At 57.8% G+C, this 22,894-nt stretch overlaps 1 protein-coding gene across 1 annotated transcript in view; it reads right to left on the reverse strand.

Moving 5' to 3' along the window:
* The window catches only part of MYO5B (myosin VB), a gene marked incomplete at its 5' end in the record, with an annotated part of 193,696 nt that overhangs the window by 12,926 nt on the left and 157,876 nt on the right, over nucleotides 1–22,894 (reverse strand). Inside the window, 10 exons of the mRNA XM_081097589.1 lie at nucleotides 194–287; nucleotides 3,115–3,313; nucleotides 5,975–6,052; nucleotides 10,360–10,460; nucleotides 11,915–12,154; nucleotides 13,764–13,829; nucleotides 16,491–16,631; nucleotides 18,665–18,784; nucleotides 19,869–20,017; nucleotides 21,086–21,170. Of these exons, the coding sequence (XP_080953715.1) occupies nucleotides 194–287; nucleotides 3,115–3,313; nucleotides 5,975–6,052; nucleotides 10,360–10,460; nucleotides 11,915–12,154; nucleotides 13,764–13,829; nucleotides 16,491–16,631; nucleotides 18,665–18,784; nucleotides 19,869–20,017; nucleotides 21,086–21,170 (1,273 nt within the window). The remainder of the gene's footprint in view (nucleotides 1–193; nucleotides 288–3,114; nucleotides 3,314–5,974; nucleotides 6,053–10,359; nucleotides 10,461–11,914; nucleotides 12,155–13,763; nucleotides 13,830–16,490; nucleotides 16,632–18,664; nucleotides 18,785–19,868; nucleotides 20,018–21,085; nucleotides 21,171–22,894) is intronic.

A 22,894-nucleotide genomic window follows, 5' to 3' on the forward strand; every position in this document is an offset into this window, starting at 1 on the left:
AACACCTGCCGTGTCCGTGTCGTTAGCCCAGATTCTGGGAGGCGGGGTCAGGCGCAGCTCGCAGTCTGAGCGCTGCGGTTCCGTGGCTGGGCCCGCACAGGCACCAGGAGCAGGTGATGTGGCCGGAGCGGCGGGGGAGGCGGGCGTGCGAGCACATCGGTGCCCCACAAAACCCGCACTCACATGCACCTACCTTCTAGGTCCTGGACTCTCTTCATGTGAATCTTCAGTTGTTTCTTGAGTTTCTTCTCATTCTTTTCCAGCTTTTCTACCAGTTCTTTCAGGTCCTAAAGCAGAAGGTGCAGAGGGAGAAGAGAGGGCAGTGTGAGCGAGGAGCCGCCCAGGACGGGACGGGCTCTGTGCCTGGTCCGGAGGCCCGCCCTCGAGGCTCACTTCCCCCGGTCTGGACCCAGGAAGCGGGAGGGAGGTCAGAGTTCATTCTCACAATCCAGATGGACCAACTCCTGCTTCAGCTCTGGCTGCCTGGTGCCCTGCTGAACCCCTTGGTTACCTAGGCCCAGCGTCTCCGGTTGCCGTGCCAACCCCCCAGAGATACTCAGCCTGGGGGTCCCCAGCTGTGCGGGCAGCACCCTGGGAAGGGTGGACAGTGTGACGGTGGGGGAGGCACTCAGCTGGAAGAGCCACCAGGCTGGTGAATTACCAGGGTGAATGGGACCCCAGCCACTGCCCCCTGTGGCTGCCAGTCCCTAGCAGCCATGGCCCTGGCAGCGGCAGCCCACTGGGGCAGGGAGCAGATTAGCGTCACCCCTATTGCACGGGGCGAAGTCCTCTGGCCGGGGAGGCAGGGAGCCCCATCACCACCACGCCTCTGTGCCCAGGAGTGCATGGGAGACCGAAGCAAACATGCCCCCCGGAGCCCCAGCCACAGCTGGTGGCGCATTTTTGAGGCCGATGCTCCACCGCAGTGCGCGGCCTGACGAGCCACAGACCTCGAGGACGTCAACTATTTATCTTCATAAAAAACCTTAAAAGCTTGTCCACAGCACATTTAGGGTAAATGGAAGGGAACAAGTGCTGGCCCCGTGGGTGGTAAACGTGGGGAGCGACTGAGGCCCACAGTCCTCGGGGCCAGGGTGAGGCTCAGGGAAGAGCGAGGGTGAGCCACAGGCACCTTGGAACCGTGAGCACGCCCGGACCCCTCTTAGCTTTGCCAGCTGCCAGCAGAAGAGACACCACCTGCTCCCTCCCGAGGCCGGTGAGTGTGGCCCTGTGGTGGCTCCGCAGGACCCGGGTGTGGCCCCAGGCACAGCCGCGCCCTCCACTGCGCTTCGCTGGCACCAGGGAAACACTATGTTTGCTCAGCCGGGAACCCTGCCCTGGTGCTCGGTGCTCGGCTTAAGGTCGCGGCCTCTCAGGCTCCTCCTGCTCCGGCCCCAGGGCCCAGGGCGGGGCCGAGAGGGGCCCCCAGTGCTGCCTCCTGAGCAGCACGGTTCCTCCACGGAGCACAGGCCTCCACACCGCTTGTCCGTATGGCGCCAGGGGATGGGCCGGCCAAGGCACTGCCCACACTGCCTCCTCCACCTGGACAAGCCAGTCCGACAACTTAGTAAGTATATTCCTTTCCATACAGCTACCTATGTACACACCTGTGTGAGGCAGGTAGTGACACGCAAATGGGAGAGGGAGACTAACGGGGGGAGGGGGAAGGCAGTTCATTTGTATATGATCCTATTCAGGGACCTGTGGTCCAGGCCCACTGCACCCCTTGGACTCAGTGACCTGGCCACTGGCCACCCACCATGGGCCACCTGGCTGTACAGGGGAAAGGGCATGGGCCGACTGGCAGCTCTGCTGGAGGTGAGCCTGCAGGGCCGGTTTGGGCACTTCCTGCTGCTGCCCCACAGGCTGCTGGCCTTCCTGTGCCACCCCTCCCCTCCCCACCCCTCGCGCCTGCCCAGCCTGTGTCCACAGCCTCCCTCCTCTTCTCCACCAGCTACATGGCTGACATCCCTCCGTGCCTCCTGCCTCAGCTCCAGCCTCCTCTACAGGTTGGTCCTTTTCTGTTAATGATCCCGTGTAGAATCATGTTTTCAGAAACATGATCTCTCCTTTTTTTATGTGTCTTATTTCCCCGAGTAACCTGCAAGCTCTCTGAGGACAGACTGCCTTTGCTTTCTCTGGCAGCTGCCAGGCTCCTTTGGTGGCTGTCAGCAAGAAGGGCCACCAGCAGTTCCTCCCATGACTCCTGCTAGCAAGAGGGGTCTGCCCCCCCCCCCCCACATACTCACACACATATATACTCACACACCCATACACATATACTCACACTCACCCACCACACTCACACCCACACCCCCATATTCCCCCATACCCCCATACCCACACCCCATATACTCACACACCCATACCCCCATACACATATATTCACACTCCCCCTCCCCCCACACTCACACCCATACCCCCATACTCCCCCACCCTATACCCACACCCACACCCCCATATACTTACACACCCATACCCCCATACACATATACTCACACTCGCCCCCATACACACACTCACTCTCACACACACGCACCCATACCCATACACACATATACTCACCCCCCCCACCCCCACTCTATCTCGCATAGCTTATTTTGATCAGTGAAAGTGGCAGAAGCGACGGGGGAGGGGGGCCATCTCGGGGACTGGGTCCTAAGAGGCCCCCTGCTGCTGCGTTCATCCTCCTGGAAGTCAGCTGCCACGCAAAGCAGCCCAGGGCAGACCAGAAGTGAGAGAGTGGAGAGAGAGAGACCCCATGGAGGGGACCAGCCGGCACCGCACCCAGGCCCAGGATGGGCTGCCTCAGGTTTTCCAGCCCAGCCACCGCCAGGGCAGCCGAGACAAGCCATGCCTCTGCGCCCAGCCAGAATTCCTGACCGCAACACACGTGCTGCCCTAACTGCCACGCTTTGGGCGGTTGGTGACAACGGTAGTAGATGACCGAGATATCCCCACAACCCTTGCTGGCTGGAGGCTTCTAGATCCTCTGTTCCTGCTACTGGGCCAAGGACATGCACCGTGTCCGTTTAGCTGAAGGCCATCCCTGATCCCACTGTCTCCTAGAACATGACCGCCCAGAGCTGGGATCTGCTGGGCACGGCTACTCACCAGGTTCTCGTTGGTCAGCCGGGACATCTCCTGCTGGACGCCAAATTCCACCTGGGCCTCCGGGGACAGCAGCAGCGTCTGGGAGAAGGTCTGCTGCTGCCTGTCCATCTCCTCCTTCAGGGCCTCCACCTGGGCCTTGAGGCACTCCACCTCCTCCTCATGGGCACGGCTCTGGGCCTGCAGCTGGGCCTCCAGCAACCTGCACCCGGGAGAGGGGCGAGGTGACGTGGGGCTGGGTCAGTGCCCCCGAGTGAGGGCCCTGGGCGGACATGCAAGGGGAGCAGCCAAGCACGAGCAGCAAGTGCACGAGCCCAGCGGGCGGGCGCTCAGGGGAAGGTCTGTGCAGCTCACGGGGCCAGCAGGCCAGCCCTTCCTCTTGGAGGACTCGAACCCACAACCCTTCGGTGCACAGGATGATGGATGCCCAACCAGCTGAGCCACGCAGCCCGTGCCCTTGTTCGTCACTTGAGCACAGTCTTGTTGGCTTGGGAATGAGAGATTGTCTCCACGTCAAAATGTCACCAGCAGAAACGCATTCTGTACAGCATCTTCCAAACAAAAGCACCCACATTTCCCCCAAAGCTCACGAGACTCTCCCTTAGACGACTCTGGCAGAGCGAACGAACCATTTGCACTTTCTCCCTATAGCAGATTCCCTGCTGGCTGCAGGAAGGCAGATCCTTAGCCCCTTTCCTTTTTATCTTCACCACTGCTACGCCCACTTTACCTCCAGCCGCACATAAACACCCCCAAGTCAAACAGGAACAGAGCCTTTGCAGATGACCTGGGGGAGGTGTGTCTCTGAGTCCAAAAGGCCCAGGGCCAGGGGCAAAGGTGGGAGAGCACCTTCTTCCACTGCAACCGAGGAAGCGCTTGGTGAAGGTCCCCAAGCAGCCCCCACGCAGGGAGTTAAACACTAACACGGCGACGGTGCTCTGTGCATGGACTGACCGCCTGCACACGCTTCCTGGCCCCGTCAACGCCACGTGAAGGGAGGTAGGAGGCTCTGGGTGAAAGCTTCCTGCCACGATCCCCCCATGGAAGGCTCACCCCGTCTTCCTGGGATGCAGATAAAGACTGTCCAGAGCCGGGCACAGCTGGCCCAGGGCAGGGAAAGGCTCCCCACGCCTGCCTGAGAGCAACACCAGCCTCTCTTCTCGGGAGAAGAGCGCCCAGGTCGCTGGCTCTTGGGAGAGTGTGTCTCCTGACTCTGGGTTCGGACGTGACCCACCACCTGTGAGCAAGGCAGCCTCTGGCTCCATTTCCTCGCGGGTAGAATAGAGCCGGCTTCGCTGGGTCATCACAAGTCGTGGGGTGACACAGGGCTAGCATCCTGCGCATGGCAGGCACGTCGTAAGTGCAGAGTTTATTCTCTGCTATTATTCATTAATTACTGTATTACTTTCTATACAAACACTGTAACCCTGGTTTGCCCACCCCTGTATTAGCTGCTGTTTCTATTATTATAATGGTCAGATCCCTGACCCATCAAGAGGTTTATTTTATTGGGGGGGGGGGACGACCTCCATGTGAAACCAGGGAGTTCCTCCTGGCCCTCTGTCCGCCCAGGGCCATTTGGGTATTTATAGCATCATTCGTGGGCATACAGAATTATGAGCTTAAAAAGCAGCCTGCCACATCTGGTCAAACCTTGAATTACCTCACCCCTACTGCCATGGCCAAATGATTTCATGGGCCTTATATGGCCCGAGGGCCGGGCGTTCCCACCCCTGCTCTAATGGGGCCTCCACCGTGTCCTCCAGGCAGACCTCTGAGGAAGGTGCATGCACCCCGGCTCCCACCTTGCACGGAGCCTCCGCTTCCTCTGCGGAACGAGCCTGCAGGCCCCGCCCACCCGTGAGACTCCGGTGCAGAGCTCTGCCTGGGCCCCACGAGCCGCGTGCTGGCAGCAAGCGTGTGACGTGGCCCTCGTGCTGTCACCGTCCACGTCTGACCCCCTCGCTAACCTGCTCACCACGCTGCAGGCCGTGGTTATGGATTCAGACTTCGGGATCAAGTAAAACCAGGGTCAAATTCTGGGCCTTCTGCTTAAGCTGCAAGCTCCCTAAACACTGTACACTTCGGTGTCCTCACCCCACACATGTGCGGTGAGGGTCAGACGTGACACATGCAGCATGCGTGGCCCAGGCTTGCCAGCTGTTGCCAGCTCCGGGCAGTCACGGGCGCAGCGGCCAGCAGGCGTGTGGAGGGACGCAGGCTCCTGGGAGCCCTGTGCCCGGAGCACAGCCAACAGCACATTCCGTCCAGCCGGTGCTCGCAGCCGGTCCTGCGGTCAGGTCCTGTGCCACGAATTAAATTCCCTTCTCTGCCTTGTTCTAAAGCAGCGGTTCTCAACCTGTGGGTCGCGACCCCTTTGGCAGTGGAATGACCCTTTCACAGGGGTCGCCTAAGACCATCCTGCATATCAGATATTTACATGACGATTCATCACAGTAGCAACATTACAGTTATGAAGTAGCAACGAAAATAATTTTATGGTTGGGTCACAACCTGAGGAACTGTATTTAAAGGGCCAGAAGGTTGAGAACCACTGCTCTAAAGGTAGCCGTGTGTCTGTGACGTTCCCCAGGCTGCTCCTTCAGACACAGAGCCGTGCGTCGGACCGGGGAAGGGGGGGTGGCGGGGGGTGGCGGGGTTGGGGGGTTTTGAGCCATCAGGTGCTAACAGGCAGCTTCCCCACCTCATCCAGGCAGCCTGGACAGCCTGGACAGCCTGGACAGGGGCCGCTCCCGCCCCGTGCACCGGGCCCTGCCCCCTGCACCCAGTCCAGCTGGCACACAAGCACAGACACAGCAGGCAGGACAGACAAGCAGACACAGGAGAAAGGCATGGATTCCACCTGGCAACTTGCTTTAGGCCTTGGTAGGCCAAGCCGAGTTCTCCGTCTTCATTCAAGTAGCCCCAGTCCTCAGTCTTGCTAGAAATAAAGGACACAGAGAGACAGGGCGTCCAGTGCAGAGGAAAGAGACAGGCAGAGAGCCCAGCAAAGCGAGGCGAGTCCGGCCGAGGGCTGGGAACCAGAAGGGGGAAGGCTCACCACGTTGGGGCTCCGGTCCTTCCCCTGCTGTCTGCAGCGCGTGGGCGCCCGCAAAGGGCCACCTCTCCCCCAAGTCTCCTGTGGGACTCGCTATCCACACAGAAGGGAAAACCCGTGGCCGAGGAGCGACAGCGGGGCACCGGTGGGGGCAGTTCTGTGACCAGCAGGGGCTCGGGCTGGGCGGGCCTTACACGTTCTCACTCAGCGTCCTTTGCCCTTTCAGAGGGAGTCTTCGGGAGCAGAAAGGGAGGACCCGGGGATGCAAACAGGGAGGGGAGGCCCCAGCGCCCTGGGACCTGCGGGCACGCGGTGGGCCAGGGGAAGCAAGCAGACTGCATGCTCGCCTGCTTTCCAATGGCATTTCCTCTCACTACTTGCGGGCAAAACAATGAACGCATCTCAACCCCAGCCCTCGCTGCAGTCTTGCAAAAAGCAGCAGCTAACGAAGACTTGTGATGAGAAGACTTGTGATGATCCTTCCCCCCTGGACCATGGGACTGGGGGGTGTTAGTCCTGTTTACTCCACTTGCAAATTCTTGTGCCCTCTCCAGATGCCAGCAGGCAGCGCCTGGAGGTCAGGCACATGTCACATGCACCTCCGCCATGTCCCTCCCCACCGCGGACAGCCTGGCACGCGGAAGACGGCCAGAGGCCAGCGGCCTGGGTGGCTCAGAGGCCAGCGGGAGGGGTGGGGGTTGCCGGCAAACCCCTCAGGAGTCTGCCCCTTCGCCCCCTGTTCCTAGGGCCTCTGCTCCGGGGGAACCTCCTGCTGGTTGGAGCCCAACTTTCCTGGCAGGAGCTGCAGCCACGCTGCCTGTGTAAGGACCAGCCAGCCCTTCCTAGCTCCCGGGGAAAAGCAGCCGTCCCCAGGAGGGTCTTGGCCGTGGTCAGCCTCTGTGCGGCCCGTCAGGCTGTGTGCGCCATCCAGGGGGTGTAGCTACCACTCCCTCTCCCACGGCTCAGCCTCCCGAGGAAGGGCCCGCCCTGAAGGGCTCCCAGGCTGCTCACGCCAGCACCAGGCCCTCGGAGGAGCCTGCCTGGCAGGAGGAGGGAGGTGTGGCGAGCGCAGCTCTAGGGCTACTTGAGGCCTCTGTCCCGGTCCTGCTGCTCACTGTCAGCTGTTCTCTCTCTGGTCAGGCCTGGGGGAGGGCTGCCAACAGGCTTATCCCGGGCTCCCCTCCTACCCAGGGCTCCTGCCCACAGATGTCCAGGGCCCTCACAGGCCCCCAGACACTGCCTTTGCTTGAGGCTTTCTGCTGGCCCCTCCTGTGTCCCCTTGATCCCTGCAAACCCAGCAGTGACCTGGGCCACGGAAGAGGAGCTGACAGCGCAGCACCGCTCCCTGCGCAGGTACTGCGGCTTCCACTTCAGGAGGCAGGGCCTCTGAGTAGCCCGCGCTGCGACCCACCGTGAGGGAAGCCAGCTCAGCGGCAGGCACTCTCGGGCGGGGCTGAAGGGACCCAGGGCGCCCTCACTCCCACACGCCAGCCCTCTCGCACACACGTGGGCACAGCAGGATGCAGATGACTTGCCTGATGCTGAGCTAGACCAGGTGGTGTCCGGTCCCTGGTCTAAAGCACCTTCCCTGCCGCCTCTCTTACAGCGTCCTCGCAACCCTGACGTTCCCAGGACAACAGACGCTCCAGCCCTAACGCTCTCCAGGGAGGGGCATGTGTGTGGCCCGACTACCCAGGGAGAAGCCGGCACTGATCTCCCCGCCACCAGCCTCAGCGGGAGACACAGAGTTCCTCCTTCTGTAACGTGCCAGGTGTTGTGCACAGAGATGAGCAGAGAACCCTGCAGCCCCGGTGCAGCCCCGTCACCCCGCGGTGCTCAGGAAGTCGGGCGCCCGGGGAAATTAAAAACCAGTGGACCGACTGGCGTCCACCCTTTGTTCCCAGATGAGAGAGAACCAAATCCTCCACGGAGCGTCGCCCTCTCCCTCCCCCTCCCACACACCATTAGGGGCAAAGGCTGAGGAGGGAGCGCCACCTGGTGGCAGGAGAAGGAAGACCCCAGACAACTCAGCTCCTTGGAATTTGCTAAATGTTAAGTGATGTCAATCAATCAACAAATACTCATGGCCATACGCCCCTGTGCTAAGCCCATTCCCAACGAGACCACAGACACACTGTGAAAGTTACCAAGTGAGAAAGGTTTTGAACTTGGGGACCATGGGCCCTTTAGAGAGGCTGTGGTTGGGTATGGGGGCGTTTCGAATCCCTCTAGAAATATAATCAGAACCCACTGTATGTTTAAGCTCTTCCCAACCCCTCTTCCCCATCACCCCCACACGATACAATTTAGGTTTAAACCAGAACACCCTCCATTACAGGAAAACAGTAGGAGAGGAAAAGTGACTCTGTGTGCTCAGGGCAGCCCCCATGGTGACGAGATGTCCTCGCCAGCTGGCCTCCAGGGGTCAGTCCGAGTCGTCCTGCCCAGCCTGGCAGGGCCCCTCCCTGCTGGGATCCTGCTGGGATCCCCCAAACTGAAGACAAGCAAACCCTCGGGGTCACCCCAGGGCCAGCGGCCCCTTTCTGTGCTTGTCAGTTTCTCAGGCTGGCTCTTGGTTCCCTATCGCTCCCTGGGCTTGCTGTGAATGCGGTGATTTTAAGATATCAGAAAAGCTATTTTTATGTAATCACCATCCGTACTGCTGCAAGGGAAGGCAAGTCCAGGGCATTAAGCAGCTCCTAGAAACCTATCTTTGACAGCCACTGGGTGAAGAAAAAGGGAGCTGATAACGGTGATGGTTCCCACGATCAGAAAGATGCGCACACTTGCTAGCCAGGGCCAGCCATGCCCGCTTGGCTCTGCCTTACATTTTAAGCACCCCCTGTGCTCTTTTTTCTCGTCGTCTCATCGCCCAAGATCATGTAAAATGACTAAATCTTGACTAGCTTTAGCACTGTGAGGTTCACCTGCCTTTTCTTCTCTCCCTCCTGAAGGGAAAAGAATTACATCTCTATTGAAATAAATTTAGTTTCCTCCCGGGGTCCTTCCAGTTACCTACACAGTGGGCTGGAGGCAGGCCAGCCTGGAAGCCAGGCCTCCTGGATGCTACCTTAACGCGGCTACAGGCCGCTCAACCCCCCCGGGCCTCAGTTTCCCCTCTGCAGAAAGGGGTGAGATGAAAAGCTGTGGAAATCGGACCACAGAGGAGTCCGCGATCCTGTGCCGTGCCTGCAGGCTGCGCGTTGCTCTCGAGCGCCACCTGCTGGCATTTCCTGGAAGTGCGTGCTCTTCTCAGCAACCCCGAACAAATGCTTAGGGTTTGCTCCGCATTCTGTACATTGAGGTTGGGAGAGACAGGCAGCCCGGGCAAAGGCCAGCCGCCAGTGCCCACAGAGGCACAGAGGCACAGGTGGTGATCACGGGGATGACCACATGCTCACCACGTGCAGCGAGTGCTTCTGACTCTCCGAATCTCAATCACCATCGGAAGCATGCGGCTCTGATTGCCCCCAACTCGCAGGGGAGGACAAGGAGGCATGAGCGGCCAGGAAGCAGTTACTGCGCAGTAAGCGGCTGGGCGGGGGAGTGCACATTCCCCAGCGTCCGCCACGGCCCGGGCCCTGCTGCTCCTGCAGGCAGTCACTCCTGCCTGGTAGCTCATCCTTGAGGAGGGCCCGGAGGTGGTTGGTAACTAAAACCCAGGGCAGTCTCATTCTAGCCGACATGGTAGCGGCCAAGTTCTCCGGCCCAACCTCTGGAGTGCCTGGCGGCCCAACCTCTGGAGTGCCTGGCGTGGGTTCTAGGGGTGGCATTGCAGCCAAGAGCTGGGCAGGCCCCGCCTCCTGCTTAGTGGACCACGTGTGCAACTTCCCTCTCAGTGAGAAAAGCCGCTCTTTCCCTCTCCTCAGCCCCCAGGGAAGCTCCCTTCCCCAGTGCTTGCAGGGACCTGGGTCCTGCCGCTCCAGGTGCCACTGGAGTCCCGCCGAAGCAGCAGCAGGCTTCCTAGGGTGATGGCTCCCTGCCTGCTCCTCCTCACTCATCTCCCAGAACAGAGGAGACACCCTGAGGAGCGCACAGTCAGGAGCGTGCAGTCATTGCATGAGGAGCGCACAGTCAGGAGCGTGCAGTCAGTGCATGAGGAGCGCACAGTCAGTGCACGAGGAGATGAGGGTGGGCAGGACCCCTTTGCCAGTGACGGCTCCAGGTACAGACCGCGAGGCGGGACCTACCTGTTCGTCTGGCAGACCCCGTGATAGGCCTCGATGGCATCTTCCTGATCCACGTGCTTTTCACTGTTGGGCCAACTGGTCCTGGCATTAATGTTCGGCTCCTACAGGTCCCGGGGGAAATAAAGAAATAACTCCGGTTATACAAATAGCTGTCACGAAATGACTTCCTATCCCCGGAGAAATTCAAAACACTAATCCAAGAAGACACGCAGCCTCTGTTCCCTGCAGCGTCACTGACCACAGCCACGACCTGGAGGCGGACACGTGCCCGCCAGTGGACGAGTGGACAAAGGACATGTGGTGTCCGTATGCGGTGACATGCTGGCCACGGACAAGAATGAAGCCTGACAATTTGTGACAACGTGGATGGACCAAGAGGGTGCTGTGCTGAGTGAAACGAGTCAGACAGAGAAAGAGAAATTCCATATAATTTCACGTATTTGTGGAATCTAACGAGCAAAGGAAACATCCCCTGTGCTCCTTTTTCTCTTCGTCTCATTTCGTGTCGTCGCCCAAGATCATGCAAAATGACTAAATCTTGACTAGCGTTAGCACTGAGGGTCACCTGCCTGTCTTCTCTCCCTCCTGAAGGGAACAGAATGACATCTGTTGAAATAAACTGAACAGAAACAGACTCAGAGATGCGGAGAGCAAAGTGAGGGTGGCCAGCTAGGAGCGTGGTGGGGGAGCTGGGTGAAAAAGGTGTGGGACGAAGAAATACAAGTTGGCGGTGAGAGCCGTCGCGGGGATGTGAAGTACCACCCAGGGAACACAGTCAACGATAACGTGATGCCTACGGGGCCAGGTGAGTCCTAGAATTATCGGGATCACTTCATAAGTTATATAATTTTCTAACCACCATGCTGCACACCCAAAACTAATGCAAAATAACACTGAATGTCAACTGTAATTGGAAAAAAAAGAGAAAAAAGGGAATGACTTTCTACCCAGACAGAGGATAAAGCGAATCTTTGGGAAGTGGCGCGAGCCCAGGACCACCTCAGGTCCCAGCAGTTAGCCGGGCAGGGACGTGACTTTAGGTCCGGTTGGAAGAATGGTGAGACCTGGCTGTGGAAGGCATGGGGTGGGGGTGTGGGGTACGATGCGAGGACAGTGTCCCTGCAGGAGAAAGCACTCCAGGCCCAGAGGACGAGACCCAGATCTATCTGCTTGGAATCCTCCACGCTCATTCCTGCCACCCTACCCCCCCCATCCTCCCGGCTCCGAAGCCACCAGCCTGACCCGGTGGCCTCCGCCCCTCCCTCGCTCCACACTCTGTCCCAGACGCTGAAAACATGGGGAACAAATGCTGAGTTGGACTTGTCACCCTGAGAGGACCAAGAAAGAGCAAGACTTTCACCTCAAAATGTAAGTAAAGAGCAAGGGGCAAAGCACGAGGTGAAACACCAGGCGAGGGCGGGGGGGGGGGGGTGGTGGGGGGAGACGCTCAGCTGGGGCCCTAGTTCCTTCTGAACATGCTCGTATTGAGAAAAGTTTTGAGGATTCTAGAAACTTGTCCCAACACACCCCCCCACCGAGGCCGCCCTGCTGTTACCGCGCTCTTGCCCGCCAGGCGGCGCTGGTCGGCGCTGACGATCTGGGTCCTCAGGATGAGCACCTCCTCCTTGCGCACCTCGAGTTCCTCGTTGGCCAGTCGGAGCTGGTTCAGCAGGAGGCCGTAGCCGTCGGGGGAGCCGGGGGCGGCATTGTTCTGGGTGGCCTGGTCGGCCACGGCCTTCCTCAGCTCGTTCAGGTCATTCTTCAGCTTCTTGTTTTCTGACTCCAGCTCCTGCCTCTGGAAGACAGCAGAGCGACAGGCTCCATCACTCCTGAGCCCACAGCGCTCTCCCCACGCGGGTCCCCCCTCCGCCTTCCTCACCCAACCTGCCCATCCTCCCGAGGAACTGAGAGCAACTCGGTCAGGAGTCAGGATCAGGGCGTGATCTGGGGCTGTTCTGGGCAACACAATGGTTCCCAGAGTTATGTGTGGTCCCATCACACTAATGGACCCTGGGAGATGGGATACGTTCCCAATGACGAGGCTCGGGGAATGGAACGGGAGTGGGGCAGCTCTGATGCCCCTTTCTGCACACGCCCCCCTGTAGGGGGCCCACTCCCCCATCACAGCAGGAACGCAGGCCCCTGTGCCCTGGGCCTCTGGCCTCCCTCCCTCCACCTCCCCACCTCTCCCGGGCCAGCACTGGACACAGCGGGATCCCTGTCTCACATCTCTCCCTGAAAATCCTGATTGTTTGTTCAAAGTGGTTTTATCCCACTGGCCACATTTTATTATAACTGAAACCGAATCTGGCAGGTAAGACATGTGATACATGAAATGCGCATTAATGCCCTAGCTGGTTTGGCTCAGTGGATAGAGTGTCGGCCTGTGGACCCAAGGGTCCCGGGTTCGATTCTGGTTAAGGGCACGTGTCTGGGTTGCCGGCTCAGTCCCCAGTGGGGGGCGTGCAGGAGGCTGAAAATTGGTGATTCTCTCTCATCATTGATGTTTCTCTCTCTCTCCCTCTCCCTGCCTCTCTGAAGTCAATAAAAATATTTTTTTAAAAAAGAAAAAGGAATACGTATTGAGTCTCTAGCCCCAGTTCCTGGCACAGAGCGTCTAAAATTCTTTTGTCACATCCTGAGTGTGTATGCTAATGAGGTGACTCTTGGAGGATGGGGATTGGCTGCCAGAGGAGCCAACCTTGTGATTAGAAAGCCCCACCCACTGACCTCCAGAAAGGGAGGGGGAGGGCCTGGAGATTGCCTTAAATACCAATAAACTGATCAATGGGGGCTATGCGATGGAAGCACCATGTAAACCTTAAATGATGGAGAGCTTGGGGCTGTGAGCGCACGAGGTGCTGGCAGGGCTGGGCCTGCAGAGGCCGCGGAGGCGCCCATCTCCCCTCATACCCGTCCTCTGCCCCCTTCCATCGGCCACAGCATCCTTATGCGAAACCAGCAAAGGGCTTTCCTGGGTTCTGTGAGCTGTTCTCACAAATGACCGAACCTGGAAGGGGGTGCGGGGTGGGCGGGGGGGCTGATTTGTAGGCAAGATGGACGGAAGCATGGGCAACCTGGGAGCCGCAAATGTGATGGCGTCTGAAGTGGGGACAGTCCTATGGGACTGAGCCCCCAGCCCGGGGTCTGTGCCGACTCAGGCAGTCAGGGCCAGAGAGGAGGTCAGTGGCAGGACACCTGGGCGTCCACAGAGACGTGGACAATTGCTTGGTGTGGAAAACCCCAGGTTTGGGGTCAGGAGGAGGGAACAGTTTCCTGTTAACATATATGACAGCTCCTCGTAGTAAAAACAAAATTCCCTTCATTTCGAGGACATGGTGTGCATATGGCCCTGCTTATTAGCAGCCTTATGGGAACCTCCCTGGCGGGAGTCTGAGCCTCACCTTCAGCGTATTGTAGGCTAGATCTGTGTCCTGGTCCTGGTCGATGTCGTTCTTTGGTGGCTCCACCTGCCCAGACAGAGCGGCAGAATGGTGAGCACAGACGCCCAGCTGTGGTCAAACTGTTCCCCCCCCCCCGCCCCCCACACGTGTGCTCCCTCCCCACCCGCCACACGCAGCTCGCCACTTCAGGCCACCAGGAGGCGCTCCATAAGCACCTTCCCCAGCCCAACTTTACTCCTTGAGGCTCACAGGCACCTGAATATGTGTAACACCCTGTTAGGGTTCAGTCCCCCCAACAGATAGGATGAAATCCCAACCCCTGTTGAATGTCACCTAGTCTGGAAACCAGGTCTTTGCAGATGCTATCCAGTTAAGATGCAGGCATTAGGATGGGCCTCATCCACTAGGGCTGTCCTTTAAGGAAGGGAGGACAGACAGATGCCAGGATGCCAGAGGTGAGCTGCCGCAGCTCAGAGCGCGGAACAGGCTCCCCGAAGCCTCTAGGGAACACGGCCCCGCGGACACCTTCATTCCTGACCTCCAGCCTCCGGAACTCGAGACAGGAAGTTCCTGTTGTGGTGCTTTGTTTCGGCAGCCCCGGGAACCTAGCACTGTGAGACTCAGGTCCTTGTTTAAGAGGTTAATTAACGCATCATAATGATGTAATTATTAATGAGGTGAAACCTGAGCTACTCAGGTGAAGGGGGCATGTGTGCACATGTGTATTCTGTTTTCCCAGTTACATCTCTGAGCCCTTGGGGAGAAGCCCAATTCCTCATCCACCCCACAGCAGACAGGGTGGCAGGCGCCCCCCTCATCCCCTCACCCAGCTCAGCCAGTGCTGTGTGACACCAGAACTCGGGGCTGGTGGGTGTGGCCCAGGTGACTGCCAGGCCTGGGAAAGGGAGCCGGGCAGATGGGAAGGGAACAGCCTGGCTGGCTGTCGCCGAGGCCCCTCCTCAGGGCAGGCGTAGTGAATCCCACACGGAGGTACATCCCAGACGTCCCGGCATCCCTTCTGCAAAGGCTGGGCTCTGTAGCCGAGACCCCGGCCATCTCTCTCCAGAACAAAGACCCTCAGCGTTCTTGGGACCCAGGGCAGGTCCAAGGGCACGTCCTCAGAAAGCCTGGTCTCGGGGTGCTGCAGAGGGATCCATCACCCCGCCCCATGCCCCCCGCCCCCCACCCCCTCTTACTAAGCCCCGTGGGAGACAAGGCCGCTCCCCTTGAAGAGAGACCCTCGGTGCATCCACAGGGCTATGGGCCACACCTTCAGCTCCGACTCTTGCCGGGTCAAAGAGATGCCCTTTCTCATTTGGTATCCAGACAAACAAAAGATGTAAAGCCAGGATTTCAGAATGACGAGGCCTTTCCGTGGTGGGGACCGGGGAGCGAGTCCTAGGGGCAGCCGGGTGGGCCAGAAACCTGCGAGCCAGGCACCGTCCGCTGCCGTCCGCGCAGCTTTGAATATATCTGATCTGTGCTCACCTGTCAGGGCAGCTTCGCTTCTAACTGAGCGAGTCATTTATAAACCTAATCTTTTCCCTTGTCATTCGGAATCCAGCGCCCCTGAGACATTTAAATCCATCAAACAAGGTTTACCTCCCCTCCCTGCTTACGGCTCAGGGAGCCCAGGAATGAACTAGCATCGGTGACACATCCGATCGGGAAGGGAAGTCAGGTGTTGCAGAAGGAGACTGTGTAGGGGGAGCAGGGGGAGGCAGGGCTGGGGAGGGGGGCGGTCGAACCCCCACAATGGGTAATTCAGACCAGGCCAGAGGCCCTGGACAAACCCACTGTGAGGTCAGCTAAGGATATGACCCATGTCGGAAACGGCCTTGCATCCCTTAGAGCAGCGGTTCTCAACCTGTGGGTCGCGACCCCTTTGGCGGTCGAACGACCCTTTCACAGGGGTCGCCTAAAGCCATCCTGCATATCAGATATTTACATGACGATTCATCACAGTAGCAACATGACAGTTATGAAGTAGCAACGAAAATAATGTTATGGTTGGGTCACATGAGGAACTGTATTTAAAGGGCCAGAAGGTTGAGAACCACTGCCTTAGAGGGTCCCTATCCCTCCCCAGCAATAGCAGACGGCTCTCCCCCATGTCACCCTCAGCTCCCATCTGTACCCACCCGTAGTTACTTCAGCACGACAATGCTATTTCCTGTTCCCCTGCTTTGCCCGGTCCCCCCGAACTAGCTTAGATTCCTCCTGGCTGGGGCTTCCTCTTACACCTTTATCTCCTCTCACTCAGTGAACATTTCAAATATGCATTCAGGTGCCCAGCGGGGCCTTGCTTTGGAGCGAGTGGCTTGTCTGGGGACGCTAAGACTTCCAACAAGCCACTGAGATAACAGGGCTGTGGTGAGGGTGGTCGTGGGAAGGAGGGGGGTGATGCAAGCTGGGCTGCCCGCCCAATGGGGCTGGACGCAGCCGGGAAGGGGCACTCGATGTTCTCTGCTCTGATTTCACTTCTCGTATTTATACTTTGACCCCACACCCTGCTCCACTTCCAAGTGGGTGACGAGGCCACGGACGGCTCGCTGGCCTCGCCAGTGGAACCCTTTGCCCTGGGGGCACTGTAACCCTTACTTCCGTCCAACGGGGGTGATGTGGGTGGCACACGTGCAATGATGACGTCAACACAAGACAAAGTTCCTCTCTGAGACCCACAGGGCGACACCCCCCTGAGCCCCGGGGGAGCCACAGCCTCCGCACCTGGACCTTCCTGCCGTCCTGCTGCTCTCTCCTCTCCAGCTGCGCCTGCAGCTTCCTCCGCTCCTGCTCCAGCTCCCGCACGCGCTTCTGCAGCTTCAGGAAGACCGTCATGTCCAGGGCCGCCTTCTCCAGGCCGGTTTCCTTCGGAGGAGGACGGGGCAGGGAAGAGGAGGCCTTAGGAGAAGTGCCCCAGGGGACGCACAGCACCTCACTGCCTCCCGCCGCCTCGCTGTCCCCTCTCTCCTCCCAAACAGCAATCCACGTCTCGGGTACAAAGCCAGCCCCAACCGGCCATCACTTCTCCTGTGAACATTGTGCTCCGGGCGCATTTCTGTCTGCCTAACATCTGAGTCTCAGCCATTTACATTCCTCCCGTGTGAGCCACGTAAGATGACTGATCATATATCCCAGAACAAACAGATGAAGACACAGCCATTTCATCTGGAAGTTAAAAGAGCTCCCTTCTGGAAAACAGTCTCATCCCAGAGGAACCGTAAAACGCGGGACGTCCGCTTCCTGATGAGGAACCAGTGTGGTTACCAATCACGGCAGGTGGGCTGCCACCCCCACAGCTGTGCCTGGAAACCGCCAGCAGGCGCCCTGCCCCGGGCCCCCTGCCCCTGCAGCTCTCACAGCTCCGGTCCCCACATTTCCCCTTAGATCCACACTCGGGGTTGCCCTCCTGAGCTCTGTCACATGTGGGGTGTATCTGGATGAGCCTATCCATGTGGATCTTTTAAGCACACGTATGGACATATGTGACAATGGAATTTGGTTTGCCCAGCATTTAATGAGGGCTTAGTGTACAGCCAGGGCTGTGCCTGCTGCTCTGGCCATACGCCCACACGGAAGTGCTCCTGTCTGCACGTGATGGCCACACACACACACACACACACACACCCATGGGTGGTGCGTCTAGAGTCCAGGCTGACTGCGAGTGCAGTGGCAAAACCAAGGCCTGAAGCCAGCGTTTATAAAATGCCTACTAAGTACAAATGGCAAACAACAAACTGCACTTTTATTCCAAGGCCCTCCTTTTCTATCCTCCTATTCTTTTTAATTTTAAATCATTTTTAAAGTATTTTTATTGATTTCAGAGAGGACGGGAGAGGGAGAGATAGAAACATCAATGATGAGAGAGAATCATTGACTGGCTGCCTCCTGCACGCCCCCTCCCCCCCCACTGGTGATTGAGCCCGCAACCTGGGCATGTGCCCCAACCAGGAATCAAACTGTGACCTCCTGGTTCATGGGTCGACACTCAACCACTGAGCCACGCTGGCCGGGCTCTCCTATTCTTTACTCCATCACTCACTCTCGTAACCTTTATTTTTCCCGACAGCACTGTTGTGCCTGCAATTATATGACAGACTTCCTCCATCAGCTCATTACCGTCCATTCCCCATCAGACGAGCTCCATGTGCCCAGGACCTTCGCGCTCTGTCACCGCTGTTTCCCCAGCACCTGCCAGCAACACCCAGCACAGGCGTGCTCCACACACACACACATGTGCGCGCGCGCACACACACACACACACACACACACACACGCTGCTATAACTGCCCCTCCCCCACACCCACCTTCACCTACTCCCTACGGTTCATACGCTCGCAGTTTTCTCCTTTTCAAAGGCCAGAGGAAAAACTGTGTCTTTGTACCTTTGACAAAATTACACATCGACTGATAAATCCACGGTGTGTACATTATGTAGTGATTCTAAGAGGCCATTACTGACAAAAATACAGTCAAAATGATTAGTATGTGTTGTCCTCCGAGTGTTATCCAGCCTCTGAGTCAGGGAGGAAAACGTTCTTGCGCATTTACGAGACTACAGTATACACTGAGTGGGAACAATCAATTACATCCATTCTAATGGCTGAGCTGTTCCTTCTGTGTCACTTCAGGTCTCTGCAGTCGCTCCTCGGCTTTGCAAGAGGCACCCGGCCCTACCTCCTTCCTTCCTTCCTGGAGGGCGGGCAAGGCGAACGGCAGTGCGTCCAACAGCAATGCACTGTTTTGCACGGCCTGCTCACTCCAGAGGATTGTCTGTACGTCACTGCAGCCCAAGGGCCTGCTGTCGGGAACGAGCCCCCTGGGGCTCTGGTCACCACCAACTGAAGAGTAAACCCCTGTGGGGCTCCCCACCTGGGCACAGGGCGAGGCCTGCCGCTCACCTCCACCTGCTGCAGGGCGTCCTCCGTGTCTCCCACCTCAGACGTGGAGATGGAGGGGTAGTTGGAGTCCGATTCTAAGCTACTTTGGTTTGACGGGTTCCGCTTGTGGCCTGGGGTTTGCTGTTTCAGGAGACAAATGTGAAAAGTGAAAATGAGCTCATGTGCTAAGAACTGTGACTTTCCACGAAAGGAGGCGCTGGAGGTGGACTCTGCCTCGCTGGTGAGCGCTGGGTTCCCTGGTCTCTTAACGAAACACAACCCTCCCCTCCCTCCCCGTCCCCCCCCCCCGCCCCCTGTCCTGCAGAAAGAGCACAGTCCTGTCCCAGGACCCCGCCCCCAAACCTGCCCTCAGGCCCCACGTCAACCTGCCTCCACCAACCGGCTTATGAAAACCGTCATCTTGTTAGAAATAGAGGCTACCGTCTATAGTGTTCATTTAAAAATGCCTTCCCGCCCCTCCACCCCCTGCATCTGATTTGGAAACTGATCTTGGTAGCAACATTTTAGATTTCTATATTCCTATGCAGCTTCTCTTCATGGTTTCTACGCAATTAACTAGTCCAGTGGTCGGCAAACTCATTAGTCAACAGAGCCAAATATCAACAGTACAACGATTGAAATTTCTTTTGAGAGCTAAATTTTTTAAACTTACACTATATAGATAGGTACATTGTTATTAACTTAATTAGGATACTCCTAAGGCTTAGGAAGAGCCACACTCAAGGGGCCAAAGAGCCGCATGTTTGGCCGACCACAGAACTAGTCAGTCTTGCTTGAATGCGCGTGTCTGGAGGGAGAGTTTGTAGGTGGTGAAAAACCATGACAAGTTGTGAAATATGACATTTCCACGTGGAGAGCATTTCGTCAACGATTAGGGGAAACGACCAGACACCGGGACCGCAGCCGCAGTCAGAACTCCCCGCTCTGTTACTAAGGCAACATGGATGCTCCCCGAAGAGGAAACGAAAGAGAACACATCCACTGACACTCCTGAGATCTCGGCGAGATCCCAGAGCCGGGAAAGGCCCTGTCCTGGGGTGTGACAGCCAGCCCAGCTCTCCTCTGTGATGCCTCCCAGGAAAGGCCGGGACACGGACACCACACAGATGCCCGAGCCTCGCGTGTCGGACGCTGCCTGGGGCTGGGGCTGCCCGAGACCAGGCGGGGAAGCCGGAGGGGCAGCAGGACCGCCCGCCCTCCTCGCCTTTATGATGGTCATCTCGTCCCGGAGGTTGTCGTATCTCTGCTCCAGCCGGGAGTACTCCTTCACGAGGTTCTGGTACCGGGACCGCTCCTCCTCCAGCTCCCTCTTCACCAGCAGGTTCTCCTGGGCGGAGCCGCGGGCCAAGTCATCTGGAAGCAAGACACGCATCCTTCAGAACACCCCGAACATCCCCACGCGTGTTCTGACTCATGCTTTATGGTCGGCCTCTTGTCAAAGGCTGCCCACGCCAGCCCCTGGCACAGACACGGCGAGCTGACCCAGCGCCCTCACCTGCCTCCCAGCCCGGGAAAGCTTGCTCTAGTGCCTTACGCTTTAAGGGGGGAGAAAGCCGACCTGCCCGTGGGGCGTGGGGGGCAGACCAGGCAGCACACGGGTCGGCTCCCTGGCCGGACACACCAGCGGCTGCTGGAGCATCCCTGCAAGAACCTGGGCTTTGTTCCTGATTTCTCTCCTGTTCCGGGTCTTTCTAGTTCCTGGAGTTCAGGGAGGTTCAAGGCAATGAGGCAATGAGGCCAAAGGTTAGGGGGCTTTTCTCGCACCAAAACCTATTACTGGGGGAGGGGGGTGGGCAGGAGGGCGAGAGGGCGACAGGGGGGAAGAGTGATCTGCTGGGGGCCACACTGACTCAGGCGAGAACCGGGGCTGGGACCCCACGGCTCCTCTGTGGCCAAGCAGGATGTGGGGGTGACAGCACCCGAGGGGCTGGTGGGTGCTTGAGACAGGTGACCTGGATGTGACCCACAACCCTCTCCTCAGCAAACGGAAACAGATGACCCCCCGGCAGAAGGAAGCACGGCAGGAACGGTGATGCTAACGAGGAATTTAACAGCAGCAGCCACTGGCCCGAGTGCCCACTGCGTGGCCATCACCAGCGTAAGCGGCCCGCGCGCAGTCTCTACTCCTCCCTGAGCCCCGCAGCTCTGTGCCCGGATGCCCATTCTGCAGACGGAGAGGCCGAGGACGGCACTGCTCAAGGCCCGCAGGAGGGACCCCTGACTCCAAGCCCCAGGCACTACACTGTCCGTGACCCGTGTGTCTCCACGTGAAACGGAGGGCCCTCCTCCTGCACCTCCCGTCGACAGAAGCCCCTTCCCCACGGCAGCCCTGACGAACCCACGCTGGCTGGGCGCCCGGGGAGATCGCCGCGGGAAAGAGATGAAAGCTCAACGTGAAGACTCGAGCTCTTTGGAGCTTACCTTTCGACTGGCTCAGGATTTGGTGGTTAAGCTGTTCTTTCTCATCTTTCAAGAGCGCGTTTTCCTGCTCCAGGTCTGCGACGCGCTGAAAGAGAGGATCACAGAGCACGTGTTTCCCCAGAAGCTGGCAAAGGTGAGGCTCCTTTTGTGGGGTCCGACTTTCAGCTGGTTGAGTTCAAATGCTCTTTTGATGTAAGAAAATGGAACCAGGAAAAGGTGCTTTCCTTTCCAGGGAAAATGTGCAATGAAAGACAAATTCCATTAACCATCTGTATACCATAAGCGTCTACAGACGCAAGCGGAGGACTTTTTTAATTAAATTCAAAATATCGTGGCAGCTAACTGGTTAAAACAAGACTATCGAGCTCATCACAGTTTAGGGTCTCCCGGTGCCCACAAAACCCCAAGCTCCCCTGCCTTGCTCAGGCCCTCGGCAAGATCCCAGTTGGCTTTACTGCAAAAACTGACAAGCTGATCTGAATAATCACATGGAATATCTAGGAATCCAGAACAGGCAAAATAATCTTGAAAAAGCACTAGAGAACTCACACTTATAATTTTAAAACTTACTACAAAACTATAGTAACAAGATAGTGTGAAGCCAGCATAAGAAGAGACACAGGGATCAATGGCAAGAACTGAAATCCAGAAATAAAGTCCCCATTATAAGTCAATAAGGAAAGAAAAATTTTTTTCAACAAACGTGGCTGGGACAACTGGATTTTCACCAACAAAAGAATGAAATCGAACTCCTACCTCACACCACATACAAAAATAAGCTTAAAATGTTTCCAAGACCTAAAGGTAAGCGTTAAAACTATAAAAATCTGAAGGAAACATAGAAGCAAATCTTTGTAATCCTCCAGGAGGCACATACTACATAGGAAGATCATTCTTTAAGTGCATCTAATTTGCTATTATTGGAGGCAGTTCACCCCCAATGGCTTCATGAGCGCCTTCAAATTAGTTTGGCAAATCATCGGAATAGCTTGCATTTTCCTTTCCTAGATGCCCAAGCCAAGTCATGGAGAACAGTGACAGAAGCATCCACGTGGGGGGTGCCTTCCACATGGAGCCTAGAGTGAGGCTTGAAGGTCAGGCGGCCAGGAACAGGCTGTCCCCGTCCTGGCTGACCTTGGGGCTGGGGGTGATGTCACAGCAGGCTGGGAAGGACGTGACCACAGAACTGGGACTCTGCTTCCCCTAACCGTGCTCTGAGCAGGCAGACGGCTCACCACGCAGGTGCCACCCGAGAAGGCTCCCCAGGTCCCCCCGTCCTCGTCACTGTCTTCTGGGCACCCCGAGGACAGTCACATCCCTTGGAACTGGAACACGTCCTCGGACCAGTCAGAGCCAATGCCTCACCACTGGGCGGGACACAAAGCTCCATTCCTCCCAGTGCGCCCGGCATCACCTCACTTCCCTGCAGCCGCCGTGGTCCAGGACCTCCGCCCGGACTGCCGTCGGGAGACCCAGGTGAGCGCACGCCCCGGGAGTCCTCTGTGTGCGGGAGCCTCATTTCCTCCCCCACCTCCTGCCAGGCTTGATGCGAGGAGGCTGGCGGCCAAGGCGCTGGCACTGCTGTTCTGAGCCATACATCAAAGTGGCACGGGCAGCGTTCCTCCTGCCTGAGCGGTTCTGGAGGTGGGCCCAGAGCCTGCCTGCGGTCCGTCCGGCAGACAGACAGCAGGAGGGACGGTCCCCCCCTCGCCTCCGCGTCCCGGGGGGCAGACAATGCTTCCCCAGTCACACCTCCCGGGCACTGGCCACCCTGCCTTCCCAGCTGCCTGGCGTGGGGAGTGTGCTGGC

This window comes from Myotis nattereri (genome assembly GCF_964212035.1).
Source record: "Myotis nattereri genome assembly, chromosome: 8".
Lineage (NCBI taxonomy): Eukaryota > Metazoa > Chordata > Mammalia > Chiroptera > Vespertilionidae > Myotis > Myotis nattereri.